Below are 27,678 nucleotides of genomic sequence, written 5' to 3' on the forward strand. Positions count from 1 at the left end.
CCTTCAAATTTCCCATATAGAGGTCTAATAAAATTATCCTTCATGTATAATAATGATAAATAGTGTCATTTATACATGCCTATGTACTCAACAATTCATGCCTTGGACAAATATATTCTTGTACTTTAATATCAATTGCTTGGTGTATTCTTGATGTTTTCATGGAGTAGAGTACCAAGTATACTCTAATGAATGTCTTCTTGAGATCTACGTTATGTGAAGTTACATTTCTACAATTTCTTCTTATTACATTAGGGTTTGTTATAAAGGTCATGTATATTTACTACTTAGATTTAATATATTTATCATTTATACATGCTTATGTACTCAACAATTCATGCCTTGGACAAATATATTCTTGTAATTTAATATCAATTGCTTGGTGTATTCCTGATGTTTTCATGGAGTAGAGTACCAAGTATACTGTAATGAATGTCTTATATTTACTACTTGGATTTAATATCTCTAATCTCAAAAGAATTTAGTGCACCTTCTACTTAGTATAAAAACTACCATATACCAACTTTAGCCCAAATGAGTTTTGAAAGGTTTTTCCCTTCCATTTCTATCATGATCTCAATTTTTCTCACTATAACAAAGTTTATTTTGGAGTATATGACAAAGTAAATTATTTGCAAATAACATTTATTTTGCAATACTTATGAAAGTGATTAGAGAAGTATTCTCCTCCACTATTTGGCTATCTTGATAACCTTAATCTTCTTCTTACCTCATCTCATGGCTTGAAATCCAAGAATGTTCTTAGAAGAATTTGACAAGTACATAAAAAGTAGAACAAAACTTTTGCTAACAATGGGATTCTCAATGAACCATAAAGATCATTCTACACCAACAATTGCATGTTTGCTCTCTGTGCACCTTGTCAAATATATCTCTATGTCACTTGCCCAAAATGCAAGTTTCACAAAGGCTTCTTTTTACTATTAAGTTGGAGAAAACTAACTCAAATGAGATTAGATATATAGCGACCAACTTTGAGCTCCAAAGCTATGATTATATAATGCCATGATTACCTTCATACCATACACACAATTAATCTTATACAATATTGAACTTCAAAGCAAACAAGTATGAAATAAAGAGGGCAACTTGTGATATTTTGAAATTGAATTCTCTCATTATTGAAGAATATCACATATATCAAATAAATTGTATGGGGTTAGCTTAATCGATCGTCACAAATGTGTTGGCATATTTGATTAATTCCATGCAAACAAGTGCCTGGTTCAAATTGTTGGAGAATGCAACTAAGTTCGGTCTTCATAATTGTATCAATATATATTTTGTTAAAATAAAAAGAAGAAAAAAAAATTGTTATTATTACATTTCTAATAGGCATGCATTTCATGCCCCTAGGATTATTGAGTCAATAAGAATATGTCAAAGTCCCATTTGGACTAATTTGTAAAAGAAAAGAAAATATTTATTTTGAAGTTAAATTCTCAAAACCAAGTAGACTCTCAGAGGATCAAGTCGACCAACTCAAGGGACGTGACCCTTTGCACAGGCAGTTAACTATACATTGGCAAGTGTGCACCTCCATTTGAATAGGACTTTGTTGCTCTTCAATGGAAAGGCATGCAAATCTAGTGAAGCTAAATATGCGAGTTTCTTGGAGGTAAAAGAAGAGAAGGGTCTAAAACTCTTGAGAAAGCACCAATCTGAGTTCTATAATATTATGTCTCAAGAAAAGGATATTCGAAGTTATGTTTCAAGTCTAATATGATACCCGAGTTAGAAGACTCATTAGAGTTGGAAGCTTATGAAAGACAGAGATTATTACAATTGGAAGGCTTGTAAGGTAATGAACAGAAGGGAGGGTTGACTTGGTTCTTGAGGTGGTTTTTAAGTCTTGGATTTCTCATTTGATTTGATTATATAAGAAGAGAAGAATTTTTTCTGGGTTTTCCCCTTGGAGGGGTTTTGCCCTGGCTTAGAGCATATATCTTGTCTATTATTTTTTGTAATCTTCATGATGTATGATTTTGATAGTTGTTTGACGAAAAAACATAACATAAAGCAATAAATGGCTTAACATATTCACAAGTAATTATCAAATGAGAACCAAATTTAATTTGTAAAACTCCCATTTCTCCAACACAAATTTCCCTAGTCAGGGCACACTAATCTACATAAACGGGTTTACTATGAATGGCATCTACAAATATGGAAAAACAACTCTTTAAGTTTCATGAGAAGATTATCCTTACATAGATATTCGCACATAAAATAGAAAGTTTATAATAAAATATTATCTAAATTTCATTTAATCTAATCTAATCAAATCTTAAATGCCCTTAAGTTTCACCATTAAATAAATATTTGCATATATAAAATATAAATTTTACTAATCAGATCTTATCTAATCAAAATCTTATGATAATAATAATTTAATTTTAAGGTCATGGCCATGCTAGATACCAAATTGGTGTATAAGACCCCCTTGTTTATAGGGAAAAGGATCCACTTCCGAGCAGCGATTTGATTGCTAAAGTTTATAGAGGTACACACACTCTACCCTTTTTTTATTTGAACTTGTAATCTCTTATAAGGAAGCTCATCTTCTTAACCATTAGACTCGCTCAAACTAAGGCATACACACTTTACCCCTTTTGAATTTAAATTTGTGATCTCTTATGAAGAAGCACATCTTCTTAACTGTTAAACTCACTCAAACTATAAACTCAAATATAATCACAATATTATATAAACTCAAATCTAATCCATTTAAATTTTTTGTCTTCACTAACCAATAACCATTAAACTCACTCAAACTATAAACTCAAATATAATCATAATATTATATAAACTCAAATCTAATCCATTCAAATCTGATGTCTTCACTGACCATTGTTGTACACAATATTAACGTAGTAATTACAATACAAAATGGGCATTAAATCACCAGCTAGAGACCAATTCAGCTAGCAATAAAATGTAATCAATCCATAATGTCTTGGGCAAAAACCTCATTTAAACCTTTTTATCTTTTTAGAAAATAACAATGTGTAAGTTCCCAATAACATGTATTCGGTGAATAAATCATAAATATCTCGTCAATAAACCAGATAAAAATAAAAAGTTTCGGGACACAAACTAATGGCCAATAGACAGAGAATAGAGATAGAAATAAAGTCCTCGTCAGCATTGAACCAAAGCACTGGAAATACATGCCCAATCATGTAAAAGCAAGTTTTTTAATAATCGAACTGGAATTTACGTTGATGAGTTGGGCACACCCTTGTCTTAAATATCATTTTTTTTTCTCTAAGCATCTAGTGATATTCAACATGAGTGACAACACGTATTTCCATACCCAATCATGTAAAAGCAAGTTTTTTAATAATCGAACCGGAATTTACGTTAATGAGTTGGGCACACCCTTGTCTTAAATATCATTTCTTTTCTCTAAGCATCTAGTGATATTCAACACGAGTGACAACACGACGTACGGAGCTCTAACTACCAATATAGATCAGAAGGAATGCTTCGTGAAATAGCAACAAGGAATAACACAATTTTAAACTTTTCATGCTTATTTTGCATCAAAAATCATTAAATAAATATTCGGTCATGCCAAAAATGAGATTATAAATGTTACAAATAAATTAACGCCCATTTTGTAATATCCTATTCCATAAATATGGTAGTCAATGAACGAGTTCAAATATACAATCCAGTATAAACCAAAATGTCCATTTAAACACAAACAGGATTCTAAGTGTCCCGAGTAGTTGATGTCCTAAGTAGTAATGAATGCTCTATGTGACCAATTTGGTGCTAAATCATGGCCTTCTTATAGGCAGTACAAAGAAAATCAGAATTCCTTGCAAACAAATGAACTGCGCTGTCTAACTAGTCTAAGCTTTGAACCATTTTGGTCATATCGTAGAATAGTTAGATAGCACCCAAATGAACAGCCAAATTTTTCTAAAATTAGGACTTGAAAACTACTAAATTTTTTTACTCCATATTCATACAATTTGGAAAAAGATGATTCCCTTAACAATACAAACGTATGGCTTCAAATATTAGTAATTACCATAACGCTAGCTGACAAAGGATAGCACATCAATTACTATGTTGTTGTAGAAAAACTCGAAAACCTAGTCTTCTAAAATAAAATTGTTACCGGTGAAGTCTGTAAATCTGCAATGATGTCCAGCCTCATAAAATTTCCAATAGTTGGTCCATCCCACTGTATGTAATGCTTAGCCATATGTTTCCTCAATAAAGAATACTCATCAAAAATATAACACATCAATAAGTAGCCAAAACATATCTTAGAAGGAATAAGCAAGCCAGACATGGTGCCCAGTTATCAAATAAACAAAATTACCAGAATTAATTATCAATGATCATAGTTAGTGGAACCTATGTGGAATTCCAAATAGAGCATGTTAGGTAACAAAAAACTCCACCTTCACCAACAGCATGTTCCCCAAAAGTGGTAAAATACGAATCACGAGCCATCATTATCATCTGGGCAAAGAGGCAATGATGGAACCCAACGCCAATTAGAAAGTCAGCAAGTCCAAGATGCATCACATTTTATGTTCCATCAGTAGCATCTGACCATTAACACAAGTGCATGCGTTGACTTTATACACAAAAAAAGAAAACAAATATATTGACTCAGGCAATCCATTGATATGCACTTGAGAACTTAAGAGTGCTTATAATTTCTCATCCTCTCTCCATACATTAACATGCAGAGAAAAATAAACATTAAAAATTAATTACTGTAGAATCAACAAAGCGAAACCATGGGAACACACAGTAAGCAGTACTGAGAATGCATTATTAGATTAAAAGATAACACACAACAAATATAATACTCATCCCATCCCACAGCTAAGGACTTCCACACATAACAGAAGAAATTAGAGATTATTCTCAGCCATGGGAAATCCTAAATTATTATGGCACAGAAATCCATGCACAAGAATGTTACAACATACAAGCAGATATTTGAATTCCAATAACAAGCCTTAAGCTGAAGTCAAATGCTCGTGAAGATACATTCATTTTAAATGTCCGTGGCAATATTAATACTTTATAGGCATCATTGATGAATAATAAGTATGTGTCGCATTGCTATCATGCACAAGCAAGACATGGTAAATAGCATAACAGAAGCTTCACTCAATGAAAACAATTATGATCTGATTCTAAAAAGTTACTTGAGTCCACGACTTAGAAAAAAAAATTGTTCCAAGAAACAGAAAATAAAAGAATTTTGAAAATAAGATTTAGTTCACAGTTAGATGTCAATTCACTTTAATTTTGAAATTAAGGCCATCAAAATCCCCGTTAAAAGGAATATGGAATTCACTACCTTTCGTTGTTAGATTGATCCTTCTTAGATTGAACTCAATGTATTGCCGAAAGTTACCCAGTTTGAAAAATCAGGTAGGTTCTGGAGGAGGCAAGGTTCGAAAAGTTTGGGATTTCAGAAAAAAGTTTAAAAAGTTTGGGAATATGGGGCAATATAAAATCAAAATCATTCTAGGATTTTAGCATATTAAGGAATTGGCACTGGAAACATGGTGGTCTAAAATAGTTTCTTTCTCTTTTAAATCATTTTTTAGAGTCTTGTTCTTGCATACTTTAGGAAAGGTAATAGGCCTGGTCTGTGACTGGTACAGCCGAACCTGGTAACTATATTTACTGTGTAAGATAGAATAGGCATCCATCAAGAGAATTTCTTTTCCATTCTGTGATGGAATAAAAACCATCTGTTCAGTATATATTACAACTTGTTCAGGGTACTTCAGATTGAAGTTGGTTCCACATGCAATAATACTTTTTCTCTCTATGCTAAGTAGACAATACGTATTGCCTCCAAAAAACAGCAACATGTATTATTTAAATTTAACATTTGCATACTTTTCACACTTACCTTTGATATGTTAATTTTCTTAACCTAGCAATCCAGCAGTTAGTTCTGAGCAGAATTACGTCTACTGAATAAAAGCACAGCAGGGTATTGCAACATTCAATACAGGGAAAGCAAATTCACCAATCTCAATAACATAAATTGGCACACAGATTCTGCTCAATCACAGTTCTTCATTAAACTTTTGAACTTACTTGGGCTCCCATCCTAGGAAAATGGCTCAATTGAGAAATTACATACAACATTGGATCTGATCCAGCTGATCAACCCTCCATGGCTAATCTGGATCTCCTTGCTACTCCTTCCTCAAACCCAACACATTTTGACACTGAGAAGCTTCTCTCAATCTTGTGTTGTTGTATTGTGTCTTTCTCCTCCCTTGTTTCCATAAATTTACATTGAGGTAAATCCCTGACCCTAATCTTGGAAGTGATTAATAACCGAGATTAGTTCTCGCCTCACTTGAGATCAATGACTAAGATTAAAACATATCACTAAAGTACTTTACTTTTACTTTGTTTACTTTAGCTCAATTAGCCAACATAATAATTATGTGTTTTCCCTAAGTTTAAAACTTCAGCTAAGTTACATTAGCAACTTGCTCACTCTTGAGCAAGTGTTATAAGGAGATCATGGGCGACTTCTCGCATGCCTAGTCACATAGGCACGTGCAGAAGTACTTGCCTGAGCTACAAACATCAACACTCCTTCTTAACGAGGGATGTCCTTCTAACCCTCTGGAACTGCCCTTGATCCTCGACTGCATTCGTTACCATGGTTGCTCCCTCTAAATTGGATGACTTCCCTGCCATCATCCACGAAGACCTGCTCCCTATGAACTTGTCCCTAGAAGCCTCCTACTGAACATTTTGTAAGGTCATCTCATACCAAGAAACCTTGACAGATTTGGAGGAATCTGCTAATTGCTCTTCCCCACTTGAATCTGAGGGGTCGACTCCCTTTGAACTATTTAACCTTCAAAGCTACCTGCTCCCTGTTCTCTATCACTACTCTACTTCCTGAAATTGCTCGAATAGGTTGGCCCTTTAGCCTATACATGTTTCTCTCTCTAACTCCAATGAGGTGGCCACTGTCTGAGCTAGATCCCCTAGGTCTGATTAGTGCATGTCCATCCTAGAACATTACACCAAACCCCGTCTTCTCAATCATCAAGATAGAGAGCAAACTTCACCTCCGTTCTGGCACCCATATCACGTTTGAGCTTCTATGCTAAGTCATTCTAGCACTATTGTGGGTCTATCTCAATCCTCTGAGACACCCACGAAACCTGATGCCAACCCCCAAATAGTACTGTCTCCCTCTCTTCCTTTGAGATCCGACCTCCGCCAATCCTACTGGCAAATGTCGATGGTATTGTCCTTCATACCTACTGCTGGTTGCTATGAGCTCTATAGGCCTCTACTAACTCGCTCTATAGGCCTCTACTAACTCATGTCAGTCTTGGCAAATCCCCTACACGACTTTTTGTTGGCCATTACGTCCCGCAACAACTTGACCATGCCCAGCACTGTATTCTGCCGGCGGCATGATCCTCTGCCATGTTATATCATTCATGGCCCACTCAACACCTGTTCTAGGTTGCCCTTCGTGGCCCCGTGCTAGCCCCTCACTGCATGTTGGTTGCACTCTCACAATTTTTTTTTTTTCTTTTTCACCGGATAGACCCCCTGTTGTCCTCACGATCATCGCACGCACCCTCTGCAATACGGCGCAGGGCCTCCCCAAGGTCCCAGCAACCACAGAAACAAGCACTAGAATTGTGCCTGTTTGTGAAATTAGAATCATCTTCCGGCATCAATGCCTTGCTCTCATCTATGAAATCCACGTCGTGGCTTCCACAATCTGGGCCTCCAGGAAATGTCTAATCTAGACACAAGTTACGACAGGAATAATGATGGATTTCTTAATCATCTAAAACAGACTCGGATCGATCACTCTGTCAATGACGTCCCCTAGCAGTCCCATCGTCGTCACTGTTATAGCTTTGACCTCTTCTGCAATTCGGGCCTACCTAGGATTATTCATGTCAACAATCACACCACCTCAAAGCATCTGGGCCAAGGCAAATTTCATAGCATATGACAGATTTCTTTGAATCATTGCCAACACAATCCAGCAAGGCCACCACACCGATGTTTTCGCTCCCAGACATTGTAGGCACAGGTCGAGTGTTTGAAACTCGGGGAGATTTTTTCGAAGAATTCAATTGCTCACAGAAATGGCTTGAATCTTAAACTTGTGACTGCAACTGTTGATGGTGGCTGGTGACTAGCTAGCTGTCGGCCTTTTCTTGCTTGTCAGCTGCCATCATCGGCTGATGGATCCAGCCATGGACCCCAAATAATCCCTGTGTTCCTATGTGTGCAATCAGCTAGCCGCTACGACCCACTCCTACCGCAATGTTCTACCAGTCTTCATTTTCTTACCTACTAGCCGACCCAATCTCTGTCACAAGTTTTCAAGCCAACATTTTAGTTGTTTTGGTCAGTGTTTCAGTCACTAAAACAGGTAAAAGTTCAGAAATTTGTTAAATTTGTAGCCCTTCCAGTTTCAAGTTTTTACCATAAAGTTTAATGCCCACAACCCCCACAAGTTAGCTGATATGTAAACTGTTAATACAACTTTTTTTGAAACATTCAGGACGGTTCTACTTTTTTATTTTTCTTTCCAGCTGATAAGAAAATAAATAGACAAGCACACACAGAATTTGACACAAATTTTACATAGATATTTTGGTCAAAACTGATCCTGGAAAAGCCCATAAATGGAAAACCAGTTCTAAGGAGATTTTATTTGTTTTCTCACGAAATTTTTGCAGCATAAGAAAAATCACATTCAAGGGTACTTATTTCCCCTTGAAATTTGTGCTCTACTGCTCTGGAAGCTTGAGCCATAGTCTGATGATTGACCCACAGTCTACAATCTCTGCCTCCTCGAACTGTGTGCTCTATCAGACCTTCTCAATTTGTGTGTCACAAAACCAGCAACTATAGACCCAGAAATTCATCTCACTATTTGCCTTTGACTGTCTTAAAACTCGGGCCAGTCAACCAGCATTTAATGCATTGAAAACAGAGTTATTGTCAAACCTCCTCCTGACTAGAAAAATGTGTCTGACAGGCCTGCTCTTTCCTGGAAATTTAGGCCTCCTTCAGCCTTGAAAAACAAGTCGAAATTGCCTCCATTTCAATGCTGGTAGCTACTGATCTTCCCTTGATTTTCAGACCTGCCTTTTCCTCTAGATCTGCGCTGGAAATGCACTCAAATCTACAAGAAAAACATGATGAAGTTAGTCACTGAAGCTTGCCTGAACATTCCTGAATTTGCAAGATGAAATCTCCTAGAAATTTGGGCCAGTGTTGGACTTCTTCTCTGTTGTGGTTTGATTCCTCCTGCAAACTTGTGCTCCTATCTAGCTCTATTCCTTTCACTTCTCCAAATGCACATTGAAGAATGAATGTGCACTTCTACCTTTTTCTCCCTCTTTAGCTTCATTAAGATAGGAAACCGTCACCCTTTTGATCAAGGGCTGAGAATAGATCTCAGCCCTCTAGATCAATGGTGGAGATCATTCTCTCACTTGACCCCCATTTCATGTGGTCCTCCTCATTAATGACTCTTAGTCACTTTATCACTTGTACCATGTACTTTTTATCTACATAAAGTAACTTTAATATTAAAAGTACATAGTACATAACGTACTTTATAAAGTGACTTTATCATGACTTTAATAAAACTCATAAAGTCACATGCTAAAAGTGTTTTCCTAGGTAAAATGGCAAAAGCACTAGGAAACACCTCCTTGGTACCCTTTTCTTCAACACTCCCTCTTACCGAGGAAGGTGTTTCTCACCACTCCTATCCTATCTCTGAAATACACATGCTTGCTTGCCCCTTGGCAATGACTTGGTGAGAATATCTACAACCTGTTCATCAATGGACATATGTTGAAGCCTCACTGCTGCTCTTTGAATCCAATCCCTGATGAAGTGGTACTTGATCTCTGTGTGCTTTGACCAATCATGAAATACTGGATTCTCCGTGAGTTTAATGCAACTTTGATTATCACATCATATCGTAGTTAGTCTCAGCCTCTGGCCAAATAAGCCACATATCATCTTACGAAGCCAAATAGCCTCGCAACCGGCCTTACTACCTGCAATATACTCAACTTCCGCTGAGCACAGTGCCACTGATCTCTGCTTTTTGTTGAACCATGACACCACTATCGAACCCCACATGAAACAACATCCAAAAGTACTATTCTAGTCACTAACACTGCCTACCCAATCTGAGCCTATACAACCTGTTAATCTGACTCTACCTCCTCAGATATAGTCCAAACCATAGTCCATTATGCCCTGTAGGTACCTCATCACATGTTTCACAGCCACCCAATGCAGTCTCCTAGGCTCCATTATAAGCTGACTCAATGTGTTGACTGCGAAACAAATATTTTTTCTAGTGTTGACCAACGAACCGATCAACTGACAATACAAAGTGGGCTTCACCAACTCGAAATTTGAAGCATGCAGCTTCTTCCAATTGGTGATCATCGAAGTAGACATAGGCCTACAATCCTCCATACGAAATCTCCTCAGTATGTCCCTTGCATATCTACCCTGGCCCACGAAGATATGCCCATCCTCCTACCAAACCTCCAACCCTAAAAAGTAATGCATCAATCCCATATCGGTCATGTCAAACTCTAAAGCAAGGTCCCTCTTGCAGTGTTGGATGAGTCTCTCCTCTCTTGTAATAAACAAATCATCCACATACAGAACCAGAATGAGTGGATCGTCACCAACCATGACGAAGTATAGGTTCAGATCTGCATCACTCTTCTGGATACCCATATGCTGCAAGAAGGCATCTATCCTCGCGTACCATGCTCTCAGCGGCTGCTTCAATCTATATAAGGCTTCCTTAAGCCTACACACATGAGACTCTCTCCCATGCACCTCAAAGCCCTGTGGTTGCTCAATGTATACCTCCTCATGTATGACCCCATTGAGAAAGGTGGTCTTCACATCCATCTGGTGAATCCTCCAACCCATCTCAGTTGCTATAGATATCACTGCTCTAATAGAGGTATAACAAGCAACTGGTGGGAAGACCTTGTCATAGTCAACTCCCTCAACCTATGAGAAGCCCCGCACCACAAAACGAGCTTTGAACTTCTCCACGCTACCATCTGCAGCATGTTTGATCTTGTAGATCCACCTGGAAGTCACCACTGACTTCCCCTCAGGTCTCGACACTATCTCCCATACATCATTCTTCATGATGGAGGCATACTCCACCATGGCATCCTTCCAGATATGTTGACAAGCATCCTCCTCGTAGCTACTTGGCTCAATCTCCACAACATTTGCCACATAAACACCTAGCCTCTCTGGTGATCTTCTCTCCCTCACTAACCACGTGGGTTTCCCCACTGCCTATTGTGCTTCCTTCAGGGTCTCTCGAAGTCATTTTGGCTTCCTCTTCCCTGTAGTAGCCTCCTCTATTGGTATGGGAAAATCCTCCACAAGAACCTCTCCTCCTGATGGGGAATCCCCTCCTGTGGTCTATGGTAAACCTGTAATCTGAGATCCTATGCCTAGTGATCCTAGACTTTGTGAACCTGTCACCCCAGACATAGGTGATCCTTGTTACGTATGTGTTATATTCTTTCCACAACTAGTCGCATGCGCAGGGCGGTCACAGGGGGGGCGTTAACCCCCCCTGTTTGTTGCATCGGATGCAGCAAGGGGGTCACAGGTGGGGTGCAGCCTCGCCTGTCAGGGGGTTTCAGGAGGGCGATAGCCCCCCCGCACGAGGTCCGGGGCAACGCCCTGAGAGAAAAAAATTAGACCTTAAATTATGTGGGCAAACCTACCTATGGTTTTGTGCATGGGTTTTGCACATGGTTTTGGGCATGTTGGTTTTCTGCCCATGGTATTTTGTAGATCCAGTCAAGGGAACCACAGTTACGTTCTAATCCAAGGTTAATGGATTGGGGTTTAAGAATGCTTCAGCATGTATATATATGTATTGTAACATTGAAAGGAAAATAATGAAAAATCAATCTAGTAGTCCCGGTTTTGGCATCCAAGGGAAAATCTCTTTGTATATTTGTTTTATGTGTTATGTTCTTGCCATGGTTTATTTTATGTTTTTAGAATTTGTATGCAGGTAATTTCTGTACAAGGTTCAAACCTACAATCCTCATGTACCACATGAAGATCCTGATATTTGTGGTGTGGCTCCCTGCCAAGGTTACAGGGGAGTATCCCCCCCCCTCCGAATCTGCTTCTGAAGTGTGCTCCGAGCGGGAGTAGATCGGGAGTGCGCTCCCGCATAAAAAATTCCGCTCCCTAGCTTTTTTCGCAAAAAAAAAATTGCAAACGCATTCCAAATGCAATTTTTTTCAAAGAAATGAGATTTTTTTAGTGGGGCAACCTAATATTCAAGCCTATGGCCCTAGTATTGATGTGCAATTCATGGTAATGTTAAATTCTTGAAGTAAAAGTGACATTGTCCTTTATATTTCATTTTCATCCTTTTACTTAAATTTTTAACATTACCATTAAATGACTCGAGATGTTTGACAGTGGTTCTAACCTCATTGAATTTCATATGGAGAATGTAGAATTTTAGATCTCACTCAAAATCCAGCAGACTTATTAGTTTTTTCAGGATTTCAGGACTAGGGGGATTGCAATGTTTCCACTGGATTTTGTCATGTACTAGGGTATGTACGATGGAACATGTATTTAATCAAGAGCACCAAGCCCTCTATGTACCTTCATGTTAGTGACATTGGTTGTCGTGTTAGAAAATTAGAAAGGCAGAAAGATTTTCTTATATAGATAATTACTTGTGATTCCTTTATCTTTATGTTCTTTTATCTTTTAATTCATCAAACAATTACCAAAACAATCGCACAAGGACAACAAATGTAGGCGGACAATCAGGGCAAAACCCCTGTCTAGGGGAAAACCCAATGAACAATTCTTCCTTCAATAGTTTCTCGAGATAATCCATGACTCTAGACCCAAAAAGAGACTTCCTCCACACCAAGTCAGCCCCAATCCTTCTTGTAGATGACAACCCTTCAAAAGCAACTTCGACCTAGCAGCATCAGCAGCAACTTCGACCCAGTAGTAGCAGCAGCAGCAGCTTCGACCAGACTAGAAAAACTTCGATCTCCCTTGATACACCTCAGAAGTGAGTGAGAGTTGTCCCAAAATTTCAATCTTGAGGTCTTCTATCTTCCTACAGAAACTCGCACTCCTTTCCAGCTCTTCTTCTAGGCCTTTCTCAATTTCGCACTTCCCAGCTTCCATCTTCAAATATCAAACTATGCTTGAGAGAATGAGATGCTCCAAATGAATACGAACTGCCTTGTATATATAGCCTTCCAGGTGTTGAGAAATCTAGGGCATAGCAATTAGGTGATTTCTCTTCTTCAGATAATTGCTTGTGAATGCTTTTTACTTCATAGATTAGAATTATTATAGTGTTCTTATTCATCAAATAACTACCAATGCATAAACCATAAGAGACAAGAGACACAGTATATAGGTTCTCAACAAAGGCCAAAACCTCTCCCACTTGACAGGAAAAACCCGAACAAATTCTTCTTCTTATAGAGACTCCAATTGACGAATACCAAGACCAAGACCCTTGACCTATTTGCCACTCCAAGACCAAGACACAAAGCTTCCTTGATGAAGTCCTTCCTTGAGTCAACGATAGTCAACCTTCTGCTCCTTCCTTCTTCTCGGCTTCTCTTCAACTTCGGCTACCCTCTACTTTAGACCTTCACTAGTTTCGACTTCCTTGAATTAGGCCTTCTTTGCATAGTGACTCCTTCTAGCTTGCCTCGACTTCCTCTTCAACTTGCCCTACTTCCAACTCGGCTACCTAAGAGGATTGTACTTCCTCTCGGTTCTTTCTGCAACAAATATCCACTTCCTTCTTTGCACGTGTGTCCTAAAACATACCCAAAACAGATCCAAATGACACCAAAGACCTCACTCTCCTTCTCTCCCTTCTTCGTTGATGATAAGTCTCCTTCCTAAGTGATCTTCGCACCTTTTGATTTCAGACTTGCTTCATTGAAATTATGTATCTGAAATGAGGTCAAGCTGCCTATTTATAGTTGTTGGAGCCTCCATAATGAGCCGACATGAACTAAGGGTGAGCTGACGTGTCCTTTTGAGAGATTTCATTTTTTTTAAGCCGACTCAAAGGAGGGGACTTGTGCTTGTCGTGGAGGGCTATTTGACACTTTCATTGACTCATATAGAAATGTAACATGCCCAAGTAGGGTCCTTCATACATGACATTGACTCAAATTGACTTTTATGACTAGATGACAAATCCTAAAGGTTCACAATGGGAACCTTAACTAAAATAAAATTCCTTGATCATGAAACCCATGATTCAAGTACTTACAAAAATAATTTTATTTTCTTCTTTTCATCAATTACATATGTCATTATGAAGACCGAACCTAGTTACACTTTTCAACACTCCCTCTTAACTAGGGAGGTATTCATAATGGTACTTGGTCATTCTCAATCTGAAGAATTCTCATAAGAAGAGTCGAATTGGTAACCCATCTGTTTAGCATCATATCAACCAGCATTGTCACATAGCAGGGCCTTGACTAACAACTCTATATGTCCACGAGATCTGAGCACAATGTTGGCGAGACCGATGATGTATAGACACCCTCATCATTGTCTCCCTCGGAACATAACCCACCCGGGTTTTCTCAGATTGTGTTCCACCAAGATTATTCTTATCTTGGATTCCCAATCCTCAAAGGATATCGGTCCTCTACGACTACTCTTATCTTGGATGCCCTAACTCGTCCTTAAAGAGCATTGGATACCAAATGTTTACCCAATCCTCCATTATGTCTTCCCAAATGAAGACAAGAATGATGTGTCTATTTCTCCCTCTTAATTCTGGAGGACATACCTATTCCAATAAAGGAATGTACTCATTCCTATGGAAGGAATGTACCTAAGCTCTGTCTTCGCTTAGGAATTTTTCTTCCAAGTAAGAAACTTGTTTCTAGGCTCCCTCTTAATTAGGGACATACAACAGCTCCTCAGGTGGAGATGATGGGACAACCAGTTGCTTGAAGAACTCCTCCTCACGATGCCATGAACTTATTTTCGTTATCTAGGAGTCTTTATGCTTGGGACTTCTTCATAGGGCACAGACCATCCATCACTTTCATCCATAAGTTAGTCAGGTCATCGTCGGAAAGTGATCCATCGGTTCATATCTAGCCTTTCTTCATGCCATGTTCCTATAAGGATCTTTCATCCTACTACATGGGCATCAGTGGTGGAAGTTATCCAAAATCTTCCCTCAGCAGACCTGCATAAGCCCACCAGATATTCGCTCAAAAAATAAGAAATAAACACTTTAAATCAAAATTACCTTTGTGATGATCTTTCATCATGACATCTTCTAGTTTGCATGAGCATTCTGCATACATATCAACACATCTCCCAAAGATATATATTGTCAAGGGTCTCTTTACTTTTCAAACTCCATCAGAGTCTTCATATCTTTTATGGAGATATCCTAGTCAAATTTTCTTGGCCTTTCGGATGTCGATTGCCTTTACCATGGTTGCATATTCCACAATCTCTTCCTTCCTTTCTTTACACATTTCATTCCCGGGAATTTCCAATCAGAACTCCTCTTGTTGTTGTCCACCTCATATTACATATAAGGAAATATTATGTTGATTTCATCTAGACAATGTGTGACTAACGCCTTCTTGTATCCTTTCATATGAGGAGATCCTTTTCTTTTGATCATGCTCTCAAGATAGAGCATTGATCCATGTTGCCTGTAACCATATGACATGACTCTTCAATATTGAAGATAAGCATCCATACCTCATTTTCCTTTGGGTCATCCAGACTTCTTGTAGCAGCTTCCTTAATTGAAAGAGCTTCAATCCCTTGATCTTCTTCACCTTTTATGTCATCATACCATCATCCCATGAATTCCACAAGTTTGGAATTCTCGATGAAACACTTGCTTCCTTTCTTGATCAATGAACCTTTTAATGAAGATTCCATCAGAGAATCTTGAGGATCTAGAATATCCCCATCTAACAGATGTTTCCTTTTGACAAATGTATGATGAGCCTTGTACTAGATGACCTTTTTCCTTCTCTTCCATAAGTGCCACCTATGTTACAAATGAGGTTTCCAAGAGCTATATCCTTCCATAGTTGACTGCCATGCTTCGACCATCTTTCATGCTTTTCTATGTTGATGTCACGAGCTCTTGCTTTCAATGCTTCTATGATGCATTCCATCATTTTTTTCCTTAGTGAACCATGATAACCATATCTTACAACAGAAGACTTAAGAACTTGAAAAGAAGTTAGGTGAGGAAGACTATCTCAATCATAATAGAGATCTCTTACCTCCTCATTCTTGGATTTCTTCTTTTTAGCTTCCTCCACTTCTTCGGTGATATGGGCTTCTTCTCTTCCTCTTTTGTTATTCTCCTTCTCGATCTTACAACAATCTCTTTTGTAGTGCCCATATTCTTGACACTCATAGCATTGAATCTTGGCCATGTCCCTCTTCTTTTTCCGAGAACCAGACTTTTCAAATTTTCCCTTTCTTCTTGTCATGTAGCATAAGCTTGATTTTTCTCACCTGCTCCCACATAAGATTTGGCCTTTAGTCTAGATTCTTCAATCTTGCACGGTGACCATAGATCCTGGAATGGAGTAGCTTCTTTCTTCCCATAAATACTTGAAGTAAAGTTACCCCACTCCTCCGGTAGTACATTTAATATAACTGTAGTCATTTCTCTGTTAGACATGCCTTCTCCTAGATCTTGTAGTTGATCCTGGATTTCAGATATCCTCATAGAGGTATGAGGTTATTCCATCTTCCCTTGACATCTTCAGCTTGTAGAGTTCTTGCCTTAATGAGAGGACTTCTCCAGCAGTGCTTATGGAATACAACTCTACTAGTTTGTCTTAGATTTCTTTTGAAGTTTCGAGTTTGGATACATATGGGATGAGGGGATCTTTGATGGATTCTATGAGAATCCTTTGAGCCCTAACTTCCCCTTTCGTATATTTTGCAAGAGCTTAAGCATCTTCTTTTCCTGGTTTTGAACAAATCTATCCTTTTCTTCCATGCAAGATAGTTTGAAGCCCCAACCAATTTGTTGCCTTCCTGATCCAGGGGGATATTGGTGGCCACCTACCTATTCCACTTGGACCCCCGACACTGTCTCTTTTAGTTTTTTGGTTTCCTTAATTGTAACATTGTTTACTATTTTTGGCAATTTTTTGGGTACTAAACTTCCGGAGCTGTTTTGAGGCCCCAAACGACGTTTTTACAAAAAACGGAGAGACCGAAAACGTCCCAAATTGGCTTGCCAGTTTGTTTTTGGCCTTCTCTTCGAGATCTTCGAAACGAGGTATTATGATAGCCAAACGGAGATCGTATGCCAAAGTTACAACCCCGGAAGTTGATGTACCAATTTACCCAAATGGGGCCCGCAGTTTTGGCGCTTCATCTCCTAAGGTTAGGTTTTTGGATGTTTAGGGTTTTCCATTGTTTCTCAATAATAAATAGGCCTTTGAGCCTCATTGTAACACAACTCAGAGGCATGTAGCCGCCACATCTCTCCTCAAAGATAAGCTACCATCGCCCAAGCTATCTCATTTCCATTCTGTTTGTAAGCTTAGTTCAGTATTTTTCCATTAATGAAATGAAGTGTTTTTCTGCTGCATCTCTGTGTTTATGATTATATCTGTAAGTTGTTGCGTTCATGTTTAAGTTCGGATCACTTCCTTGCAAAAAGACATTTTGACAGATTCAGATGTGGACATAAATATACTTACTTGATAGGATGCTCCTTCTCCTTGCTGCTTCCTTGATGTTGATGATAATATAGAGAATAGAAAAACTTCTCCTTGATGAAGATAGTTTTTCTTCAATAATGATCCTTGATCTCATAGAGATGAAGATCCCTTAGGATCCTTTGATGGTGAAGTCTTGTTGATGAAGATCAATAATGACTTCTTGATGATGTCTTTAATGGTAGGAATCTTGAGAGAGAGATCACCTTAGAGTCTTGATGACAACGCCTTTTGATCTAGCTTCCTTTGAATGAATAGTCTTCAAAACACTTCAACTTCAAAGTGATTGAGAGCAAATCCCATGAATGCTTCTTTGATTGATGATGATATGATCTTGATCTTGAAGTGCTTTTCTTTGATGAATAAACTTTAAGCTTACCTTGATTCGTAGATCTCTTTGAGTAGATGTAGGGTTTTGGCCTTCTTTTCTTGATGATGATCCCAATACTTCTTTATTGACTTCTTCTTTGGTCTAGGGTTATGATGCTTCCTTTGTAGATCCTGACTTCAAGATGATCTTTGCTTTGATGCCTTCCTCGAGATTTGATCCTTGAGTGTCCCTTGATAAGATGCCCTTCCTTGACTTTGTTATCTTAGCTCTAATACCATGTTGATAAATCTAGGGCATAACAATTAGGTGATTTCTCTTCTTTAGATAATTGCTTGTGAATGCTTTTTACTTCTTAGATTAGAATTATTATAGTGTTCTTATTCATCAAACAACTACCCATGCATAAACCATAAAGCGACAAGAGACACAGAATATAGGCTATCAACTAGGACCAAAACCTCTCCCACTTGATAGGAAAAACCCGAACAAATTTTTCTTCTTATAGAGACTCCAATTGACGAATACCAAGACCAAGACCCTTGACCTATTTGCCACTCCAAGACCAAGACACAAAGCTTCCTTGATTAAGTCCTTCCTTGAGTCAACGATAGTCAACCTTCTGTTACTTCCTTCTTCTTTGCTTCTCTTCAACGTTAGCTACCCTCTGCTTTAGACCTTCACTAGTTTCGACTTCCTTGAATTAGGCATTCTTTGCATAGTGACTCCTTCTAGCTTGCCTCGACTTCCTCTTCAACTTGCCCTACTACCAACTTAGCTACCTAGAAGGATTGTACTTCCTCTCGACGCTTTCTGCAACAAATGTCCACTTCCTTCTTCGCACATGTGTCCTAAAACAGACCCAAAACAGATCCAAATGATACCAAAGACCTCACTCTCCTCCTCTCCCTTCTTCGTTGATGACAAGTCTCCTTTCTAAGTGATATTCGCACATTTTGATTTCAGACTTGATTCACCAAAATTGTGTATCTGAAATGAGGTTGAGTTGCCTATTTATAGTCGTTGGAGTATGCATAATGAACCAACATGAACTAAGGGTGAGCCGACGTGTCCTTTTGAGAGATTTCATTATTCTTTTGAAACTGAGTTGAAGGAGGTGACTTGTGCTTGCCTTGGAGGGCTATTTGACACTTTCATTGACTCATACACAAATGTAACATGCCCAAGAGGGGTCCTTCATACATGACATTGACTCCAATTGACTTTTATGACTAAATGACAAATCCTAAAAGTTCACAATGGGAACCTTAACTAAAATCAAATCCCTTGATCATGAAACCCATGATTCAAGTGCTTACAAAAATAATTTTATTTTCTTATTTTCATCAATTACATAAAATCACAATTATATATGTCATTATCAAGACCGAACCTAGTTACACTTTTCAACACTAGGGATGTCGAATTACTCTTCTTGAGATCGACTTGATCTTCTTGAGGCCGAATTGGCGTGGAGGAGACTAAATTCATTTTTGACTCAAAAATAATTCTTTTTACATGATTCGAAAGCCCAAGAAGTGTCTCTTTTAATGTACAATGACTCTAATGACTCGGAATAAATCCTAGAAGTCCTCAATGGGGACTTTGACCTAAAACATTATGACCCAAGCATGAAACCCATGCTTTAATAAATCATAATAATAAAAATAAAAATATTTTCTTCATTCTTTTGATAAGTACATCTCAAATACATTTATGAAGACCCAACCTAGTTACATATTTCAACACTCCTCGTAACTAGGGAGTTATTCATCAGAACAAGTACAAGGAAGATCTCAGAACACATGAACCATGAAGAATTTTAGGCACCACAATGCCATGGACTAGATTCCTGACCAGGGCAATCTATCCAAGGTCCTCCAACAGTTTAGGCACCGCAATGCCATGGACTAGATTCTTGACCAGGGAAATCTATCCAAGTGGGACTAAGATGGACTAAAGTTATCAGCCTCTTCAAACTTACTTACTAACCATCAACCCAGGGATCTAGGTGCGTATCTAAGTTCAGAGCTCCATGACCAATGCCACCCTCCCCACTTCGGGAACTAGACATCAACACAAAGTGTAGGCCAGATGTCCTCCCAGGCAATGTCTCACTCACAAAGCCTCAACTTCCCGATTATTCCAATCGGTAACAAATCCTCCTTGATCAAATGGATCGGCAACAAATCTCTCCCAAACAAACTAATTGACAACTCTTAAGCATGTAAAACATGCTATCAAACCTTAGAGAGATTTACATGTACAAACACAACCCTAATCAGTAACTAACTTTCAAATGTACATAAATAGATACAAACCTTTGGGGTCTTCTAGACAACTTAATGTTGCTTCTCAACTTTTCACAGTTGAACTTAGAGCTTTCCAAATGAATCTTGACAGAAGATTCCTATACAGATTCCTTTCCTATTTTTCATGCAACGACATATTCTACAAATAGATCTGGCTCTTCTTATCTCAGCAACCCTTCAAAATACATTCTCCAATTTCTTCTATCAAGGTGTCCATCATGACTATGACATGACCTCCCTCTCAACTAGGGCGATTCCTTTTATCCAAGCTCCCTCTCGACTTAGGGAGATTTCTTTTATTCAAGCTCCCTCTTAACATAGGGGGCTCAACCTACGACATCAAAGAATCTCTCCTGGCTTCCATCCTTCTTATCAAAGTTATCATGACCATTATGACTTTCTTCATCATGCTTATCACATCAACTTTACTTTATGAACATCTTCACCATCTTGAAGATTATGTACCTACACAACTTAGATAGCAAGTACAACCAAATCTATAGAAGCATGAGGTTAACCATATCAAAATCATGGAAGCTTTCAACTTTAGACATCAAATATTCACACTTGGTTACAAACACGAGACACATACTCTTCGACTTCTTGCTAGGGTTTTTGTCATAAACCCTAGACTACTTCATCAAGACTTTGAGCATTTCATAACAACTTTTATTCCATCTAGGGTTTCAATGCTTCTTCCAAAGGTATGACATACCCTACTACATCATATAGCAAACCCTAGAAACAATTCAAACAAATATAGATCTACAATGTATCAATGACTTTTAGAATTCATATGTTAGACTTCCTACTAGGATTTCATACAAACCCTAGATTTCATACATGAGATCCAACAATCACAACCCAATCAACAACATGACTAGCTTCCACTAGGATTTGTTGTAAACCTGTTGTAGCGGCTACAACCACCCTCCAAAATTTTGCCTTAGCTTTGTTTTGGAGCCTCCCTTCCAACCTTCACAACAGCTTGCCTTGCTTCGTCAAGTTCACAAGCTTCAGTGTTTTGCTTGCACAAAGGCAGTCTGTTGATCACAGCTCGATGCATTCCCCTCACAGGCTGATCACCCGAACTTGGTCCAGCTACAGGCTGAGCAGCTCCCCCAAGAAATTGCACAATTCTGGAGGGCAACCAGCCTTCCCACCAAAAGTTGCGCAATCCTAATTGGCAGCGTGTTGGGCTCTAGAATTGCGCAATTCTGGCAGTCAACACTCATAGTGAAAATTGCGCAATTTTCCTCACTAGGGCTGCTCAACCCAGAATTTGTGCAAATCTGGGCAGTAGTTAGCGGCTCTGCCCAGAAATTGTGCAAATCTCATGGGCAGCCAACCCAACTCCAAGCCAGAAATGCGCATTTTCTCCCAGTGGTCGAGCAGTCTCTTACATGTGCAACTGAGTTGATCGGTTCCCTCCGGGACCGAGCAAAACTGACTTGCATACTTGCATGCATGGGCTTCTTCTCCCAAGGCAGCATGCAAAGGCATCCCTTGTTTATGGGATCTATGTTTAGCAGTTGGAGGTTACATGCAAGGATCATTTCCGAAACTTCCCACCAAGTGTTGCTTTCCCTAAATTAGTGGCATGCGCATCACAACCTCGATGTTATCAAACCTCATCAATTGGATGCTGCAGAGCTCATTCCTCACATCAACCTTGCAGCTCTAACATCCCACATCACATCTAGGAGTAGTCGACACATACAGCTTAGTTGTTTTGGGGTAAGCCCGCTTTCCATGCCTTGTGTTACATTTCCGTCGCCTTTTGTCTTTTTGCATGTGTGAGTATTGTTTGCTTGATTTCTTTGAATGCTTGCTGTCGTTTACATGTATACTAGCTTTTCCTAGCATTGTTTCAGTTTTCGTTGCTATCTCACTGTTGTCGCATGCATGAAATTGTTTTTCACGAACGGTCGTCAATTTGGCGACTCGCCTCACCCACATGCATGTGTTCTGTTTTTTGAATCTGTCATTCACCGTTTGCATGCATGATCATTCACTTATGCTTACACTCAATATCACCATGCATTCGCATTCACATTCGCATTTCGTTGCCTGTCAACGAATCTGGGCAACCTTAGCCCGGACTCTGCCTCACCAAAACAACATTGCGCAATCCTGAGAGGGAAGGCTATGTCTTCCTCTCAGGAAGTACGCATTTCTGCCCAATGACTGTCCTCCAAGACTGTTGTGCGCATTTCTTAGGGACAATCACTGTTGGCCCAGAAAATTGCGTAATGTAGTCACTGAGCCTACAACGATTGCCAGCTGAGATTGCACATTGCGCAATTCCAGCAGTTAGCAACCAGACTGGACTGTGCATTGCGCAGTTCCAGCAGCCCAGACTGTGCCTTGCACAGTCTTGGCAGTCAGTCTCCTGACCACCCAGCCGAAATTGCGCAACCTTCATGATCAGTCACACAGGTATGTTGTAAGTCAGTTCTCAAATTCATTTTGGTTTTCGACTGACAATTTGCTTGCCATGAGTGTTGCCATGTCTCCAGGTATTGCTGGTGTTCATCTGCCTCTCAGCAGTGAAGGGACAATGGTTTCGAAGAGAGCAGAGTCTAAGACACTATTCAGAGCACACCTGGAGATGCAATTGATCAAATGTCTATGAGCTTGCCTACTCACGAAGATATCAAGTAGTTCGTAGACAAGGACATCAAGATATGACAGCAACAGCATCATGAACAGTAGTTGAAGGTAGCATACAGAATGCAACGAACGCAACGAATGCAACAAATGCCAGAGCTTGTTGACAACACAGAGGCGAAACAAAGTTGCAAGCTGAAGCAGTCCACTAATGACGAGAGCAACTTTGGAGACTCAGGCTATGAGGTGACGACATGACATGAAGATCGCACGAAGACAGAGAATGGAACAAAGAAGGAGTTGCATGTGCTGAAGCAGCAACTGAAGGAAGAACATGAAATTGCACAGACAGACGAATGAGTTGCAGCAGGAACAAGAATAGCGGTGGGCGCAACATGCACTCACGGATGAAACTACGCCCGTACAAGTTATAGATCTATCCCAGTAGCTGGCACGGAGCAGACATGGTGAGTAGTGTTGTTCATCGCGTGCAAGGGATTCATGTCATTGTGCACACACATGCGATCCAACCCATTCAGCACACTCACCAAGACGAAGACAAGAAGTAAGTCCAACTGGCGCTGAACATGTACTTCGGCAAGTTGATGTGCATGACCACCAACACACACTTGAAGATCAGCATGGACACTATGCATAAGCGTGTTGCCAGTTCAGTCGCACCCAAGAAGACCATGCACATGTTTGCAGACAAGTTGGATGAAGGAGCCGAACCAATGCACCGGTTGCAATGGAGGCAAGAGTTCGCTTCAGCAAGATGTCACCATTGGGTGCATGCACACCATCACAGACAACCAAGCTTGGCATCAGCTCACCACCTTCACCATCACAAGCATGTCAAAGAGTTGGTCTCACCACAACAGACCGAGTGTCAGTGATGTCTTCCATGGTTTGCTCAAGCCATTGAGCACATGGGCATTGTAATGTAACGTCATGTCAAGTGGAAGTTCAAGTGTCAATAGTTGGATGTAACAGTCATAGAGTAGATGAAGAGTCATGAGAGTAGATGAACTGTCACAAAGGGGAATGTCAAGGGTCACCCCACCCTTTGCTATAAATAGAACCTCATAACTCATTGTATAGGCTTTTGGTCAGCCAAGCTTCTGATAAGACTATCTTGGAGAGAGCTTGGACAGTATTGTAACGCGCCTTGGCTTCTCCACTACACGGAGCTAGTACATCTCTTTAGAGGAGCAAGCGGATGTGGTTGTAACGTTCCACTGTTGGGGCTAGCAGGTGTACATGGATGTATTGTATGACTGGAACTTACACTTCTTTATATAATAAGAGCCAGCACGTTTCATGCATATGTTGTATTGTATTCCAGTTGTCTTGTTTACTCTAAATGGCATATGTATTTTCTTTCTTATGCACGCATGTATGGACTGTTTTGTATGAGCATGTATGAATCTTTCTTAACTGTGTTGATCGGTCTAACCATCACTTTGGATTGCCAGCTGACTTGCTCTCCAACTTGTGATGCATCTTCGCTCGTGTGTTCCTTTCCCATCCAAGTACAGTTACAGGTTGCCAAGGGGCACACTCATCTCAACCCACATGTGTTAGAACCTCTCATGCACCTTCCTTGACTCACCACAATGGTCACACCCTTGCTACTAACAGAGTTATCTTACTTTCCTCTGTGCAAAATCGCGGTCGAGGCATTACCATACGACCCATTGTTGGGACTCCTACACCAAACGGTCTGAGGTCTAATTGGGACTTCTTACCGGGGAGATCCCCTTACATGTTGGCAGGTCCAGCACCGTCAACAAAATCCTAGATTTTACTTATTCCCAACAATCATAACTCAAATTCAAATTTCAGCAATCTTACACAAATCTCAAATTATCACATTGTCATCATAAATCAGAGATTTGGACTTCTACTAAGGTTTAGTTACAAAACCCTAGAATTCACAAATACTATCATCATATAGAATCAAACTTTGACTGGGGCTTAGTTCCAAACCCTAGGACTCAAGACCATCAACAATTAGGTCAACTCATATATCTAGGATTCCATCATCATGCACAAGCATATCATAACATGTGTTAGTCAAACCCAACTACACAAATATCAATAAGAGTTAGACATATAACAAACATGATCAGACTAGGGTTTGATTGGACAAACACACATGCCAAGGATTTCATTATAAGGATCTTGCTTATACACCCTACCAAACCCTAATGATATAGGGTTTCAATACAAAACATAGCAAACCCTAAATTATCAATACTTCAAAGGTTCGAGATTTCAAACATTACCTTCAACCCTAACAAGTTAGTGTTTCCATACCCATACCATAATCCCCAACATGATATCATCAAAGCATCAGCTAGATTCTTTAGACTTCATCAATAACCCTAAGTAAACTAGGGTTCCAAACATAATCATCAACATACCCTTAAGTTAGGGTTTTCACAACGAATTTTTCTAGGGTTCCATGAGAATAATCAAAGATATGAGGGTAGATTTATCTAATGATGAATCACCCAATCAAGAATCTTTAAGATTCAAGAAAGTTAGGCAAATAGATGTTAGTAATAGTTTACCAAGAATGAATATGAAGATAGAAAAAACTTGTAGTTCAAAACATACCTCTTGTTTCTTAACAAACCTCATAATTCCAATGCTTTGTCTTGTGAGGCCTTCTTTCTTGAGTCTTCAGCAAGCTTTTCCTTTGGAGGTTGGTGAGGGCTCCCTCCAAGTTTGAGGGATACCTGTAACCTTAGAACAAATAAAAATGTTTTTCTAAAACGTGTTAAACCTACAAATACTAAAAATCAAAAATAAAATAACTAAAGCTTCGATCAAAGGACTTAGTAGTGTAAGTCCCTTATATCCAGTTCTTCGAGCTTAGTCTTCTTTGGAAATCCTTCTTCAGCAACATTGGCTTGGTCTCTGCTTCTTTTCTTATTCTTCAGATTGTTAAGACAATCACCTTTATAGTGACCCATCTTGTGGCATTAGTAGCATTCTATATTGGACATATCAACCTTCTTTCTTGGCCCTCTTGACTTCTTGGCGTGTCCTTTCTTGTGAGATGCAAAGGTATGCATTTGAAACATTTTCTTCTTCATTGTTGAATACTAATGAAATTCTCATTTCTTCTTGGGTGCAAGCATTCCACAATTGTTCAAAGGTAGGAGCTTCTTTCCAACTATTAAGATCTGAAGCAAAAGAACTCCAAGTAGGTGGTAATCCCAATAGTGCAGTGATTACTAGTTCCTTTTCCAGTACAATTTCATCTATGGCTTAAAGCTCATCTCTAATTCTAGATATCCTCACAAAGAAGGAAGCCATAATATCATCCTTTGTCATCTTTGTAGTCCTTAACTCATTCTTCAAACTTGCTACTTGACCAATATTTTTGATAGTGAATAATTTTGACAAAGCTTCATATGTTTCTTGAACATGGTCTATATTGGAAATGTAAGGGACAATATTGTCCTTTATGCTTTCTACCATCAGTGTCATAGCCAATATCTCCAATTCTCTATACTTTCACCTTGTCTGCATCACTAGATTCTTCAATAGGTTTCTTCACTTTTCCTTTGACCAAATCCAGGACCTCGTTCTTTTCAAGAATGAGGTCAATTCTCCTCTTCCAAGATCTATAGTTTGATGCTCCCTCCAATTTGTTCTCACTCTTTCTTGTGTTAGACATTGTCCTTGAAGATAGTGAGCTTCTTCCCTTATAAGAGCTCCTTATATGATCCCTTGATCAATCCTTTAGATTCCTTCTAGTAGATACTCAAAACTGCCTTTTTCCTTCTTCACCTTAGCTTTGATACCATGTTAGAAAATCAGAAAGGCAGAAAGATTTTCTTATATAGATGATTCTTTTATCTTTATGTTCCTCTTTTATCTTTTAATTCATCAAGCAATTACCAAAACAATGACACAAGACAACAGATGTAGGTGGACAGCCAAGCTAAAACCCCTATCTAGGGGAAAACCCAGTCAACAATTCTTCCTTCAATAGTTTCTCGAGATAATCCAAGACTCTAGACCCAGATAGAGACTTCCTCCACACCAAGTCAGCCCTCAATCCTTCTTGTAGATGACAACCCTTCAAAATCAACTTTGACCTAGCAGCATCAACAACAACTTCAACCCAATAGTAGTAGCAACAGCAACTTCGACCAAACTAGAAAAACTTCGATCTCCCTTGATAAACCTCAGAAGTGAGTGAGAGTTGTCCCAAATTTTCAATCTTGAGGTCTTCTATCTTCCTCCACAAACTCGCACTCCTTTCCAACTCCTTCTAGCCCTTTCTCAATTTCGCACTTCCCAACTTCTAGCTTCAGATATCGAACTATGCTTGAGAGAATGAGATGCTCCAAATGAATTCAAATTGCCTTGTATATATAGCCTTCCAAGGAAGTCGAATTGCTCTTCTTGAAGCCTACTTGATCTTCTTGAGGCCGACTTGGTGTGGAGGAGACTAAATTCATTTTTTACTCAAAAATAATTATTTTTACATATTTGAAAGCTCAAGAAGGGTCTCTTTTAATGTACAATGACTCTAATGACTCTAAATAAATCC

At 39.1% G+C, this 27,678-nt stretch overlaps 1 protein-coding gene across 4 annotated transcripts in view; it reads right to left on the minus strand.

Annotated features, from left to right (window-relative positions):
- Positions 1 to 3,934: 3,934 nt before the first annotated feature.
- Positions 3,935 to 27,678, minus strand: part of LOC149250399 (uncharacterized) — a 55,051-nt gene continuing 31,307 nt past the window's right edge. For 2 of the 4 annotated variants that reach the window (XM_089459067.1, XM_089459065.1), the window contains exon 3: positions 3,935 to 4,503. In XM_089459067.1, the coding sequence (XP_089315193.1) occupies positions 4,484 to 4,503 (20 nt within the window). In that variant the 3' untranslated portion in view covers positions 3,935 to 4,483. Of the gene's footprint in view, positions 4,593 to 27,678 lie in introns of all 4 variants that reach the window. The other 2 variants (XM_089459066.1, XM_089459064.1) reach the window with 1 other exon arrangement.

Source organism: Pinus tabuliformis, chromosome 7 (assembly GCF_031772625.1).
Source record: "Pinus tabuliformis cultivar Carrire ecotype Pingquan chromosome 7, CPIR1, whole genome shotgun sequence".
In the NCBI taxonomy this organism is placed as follows: domain Eukaryota; kingdom Viridiplantae; phylum Streptophyta; class Pinopsida; order Pinales; family Pinaceae; genus Pinus; species Pinus tabuliformis.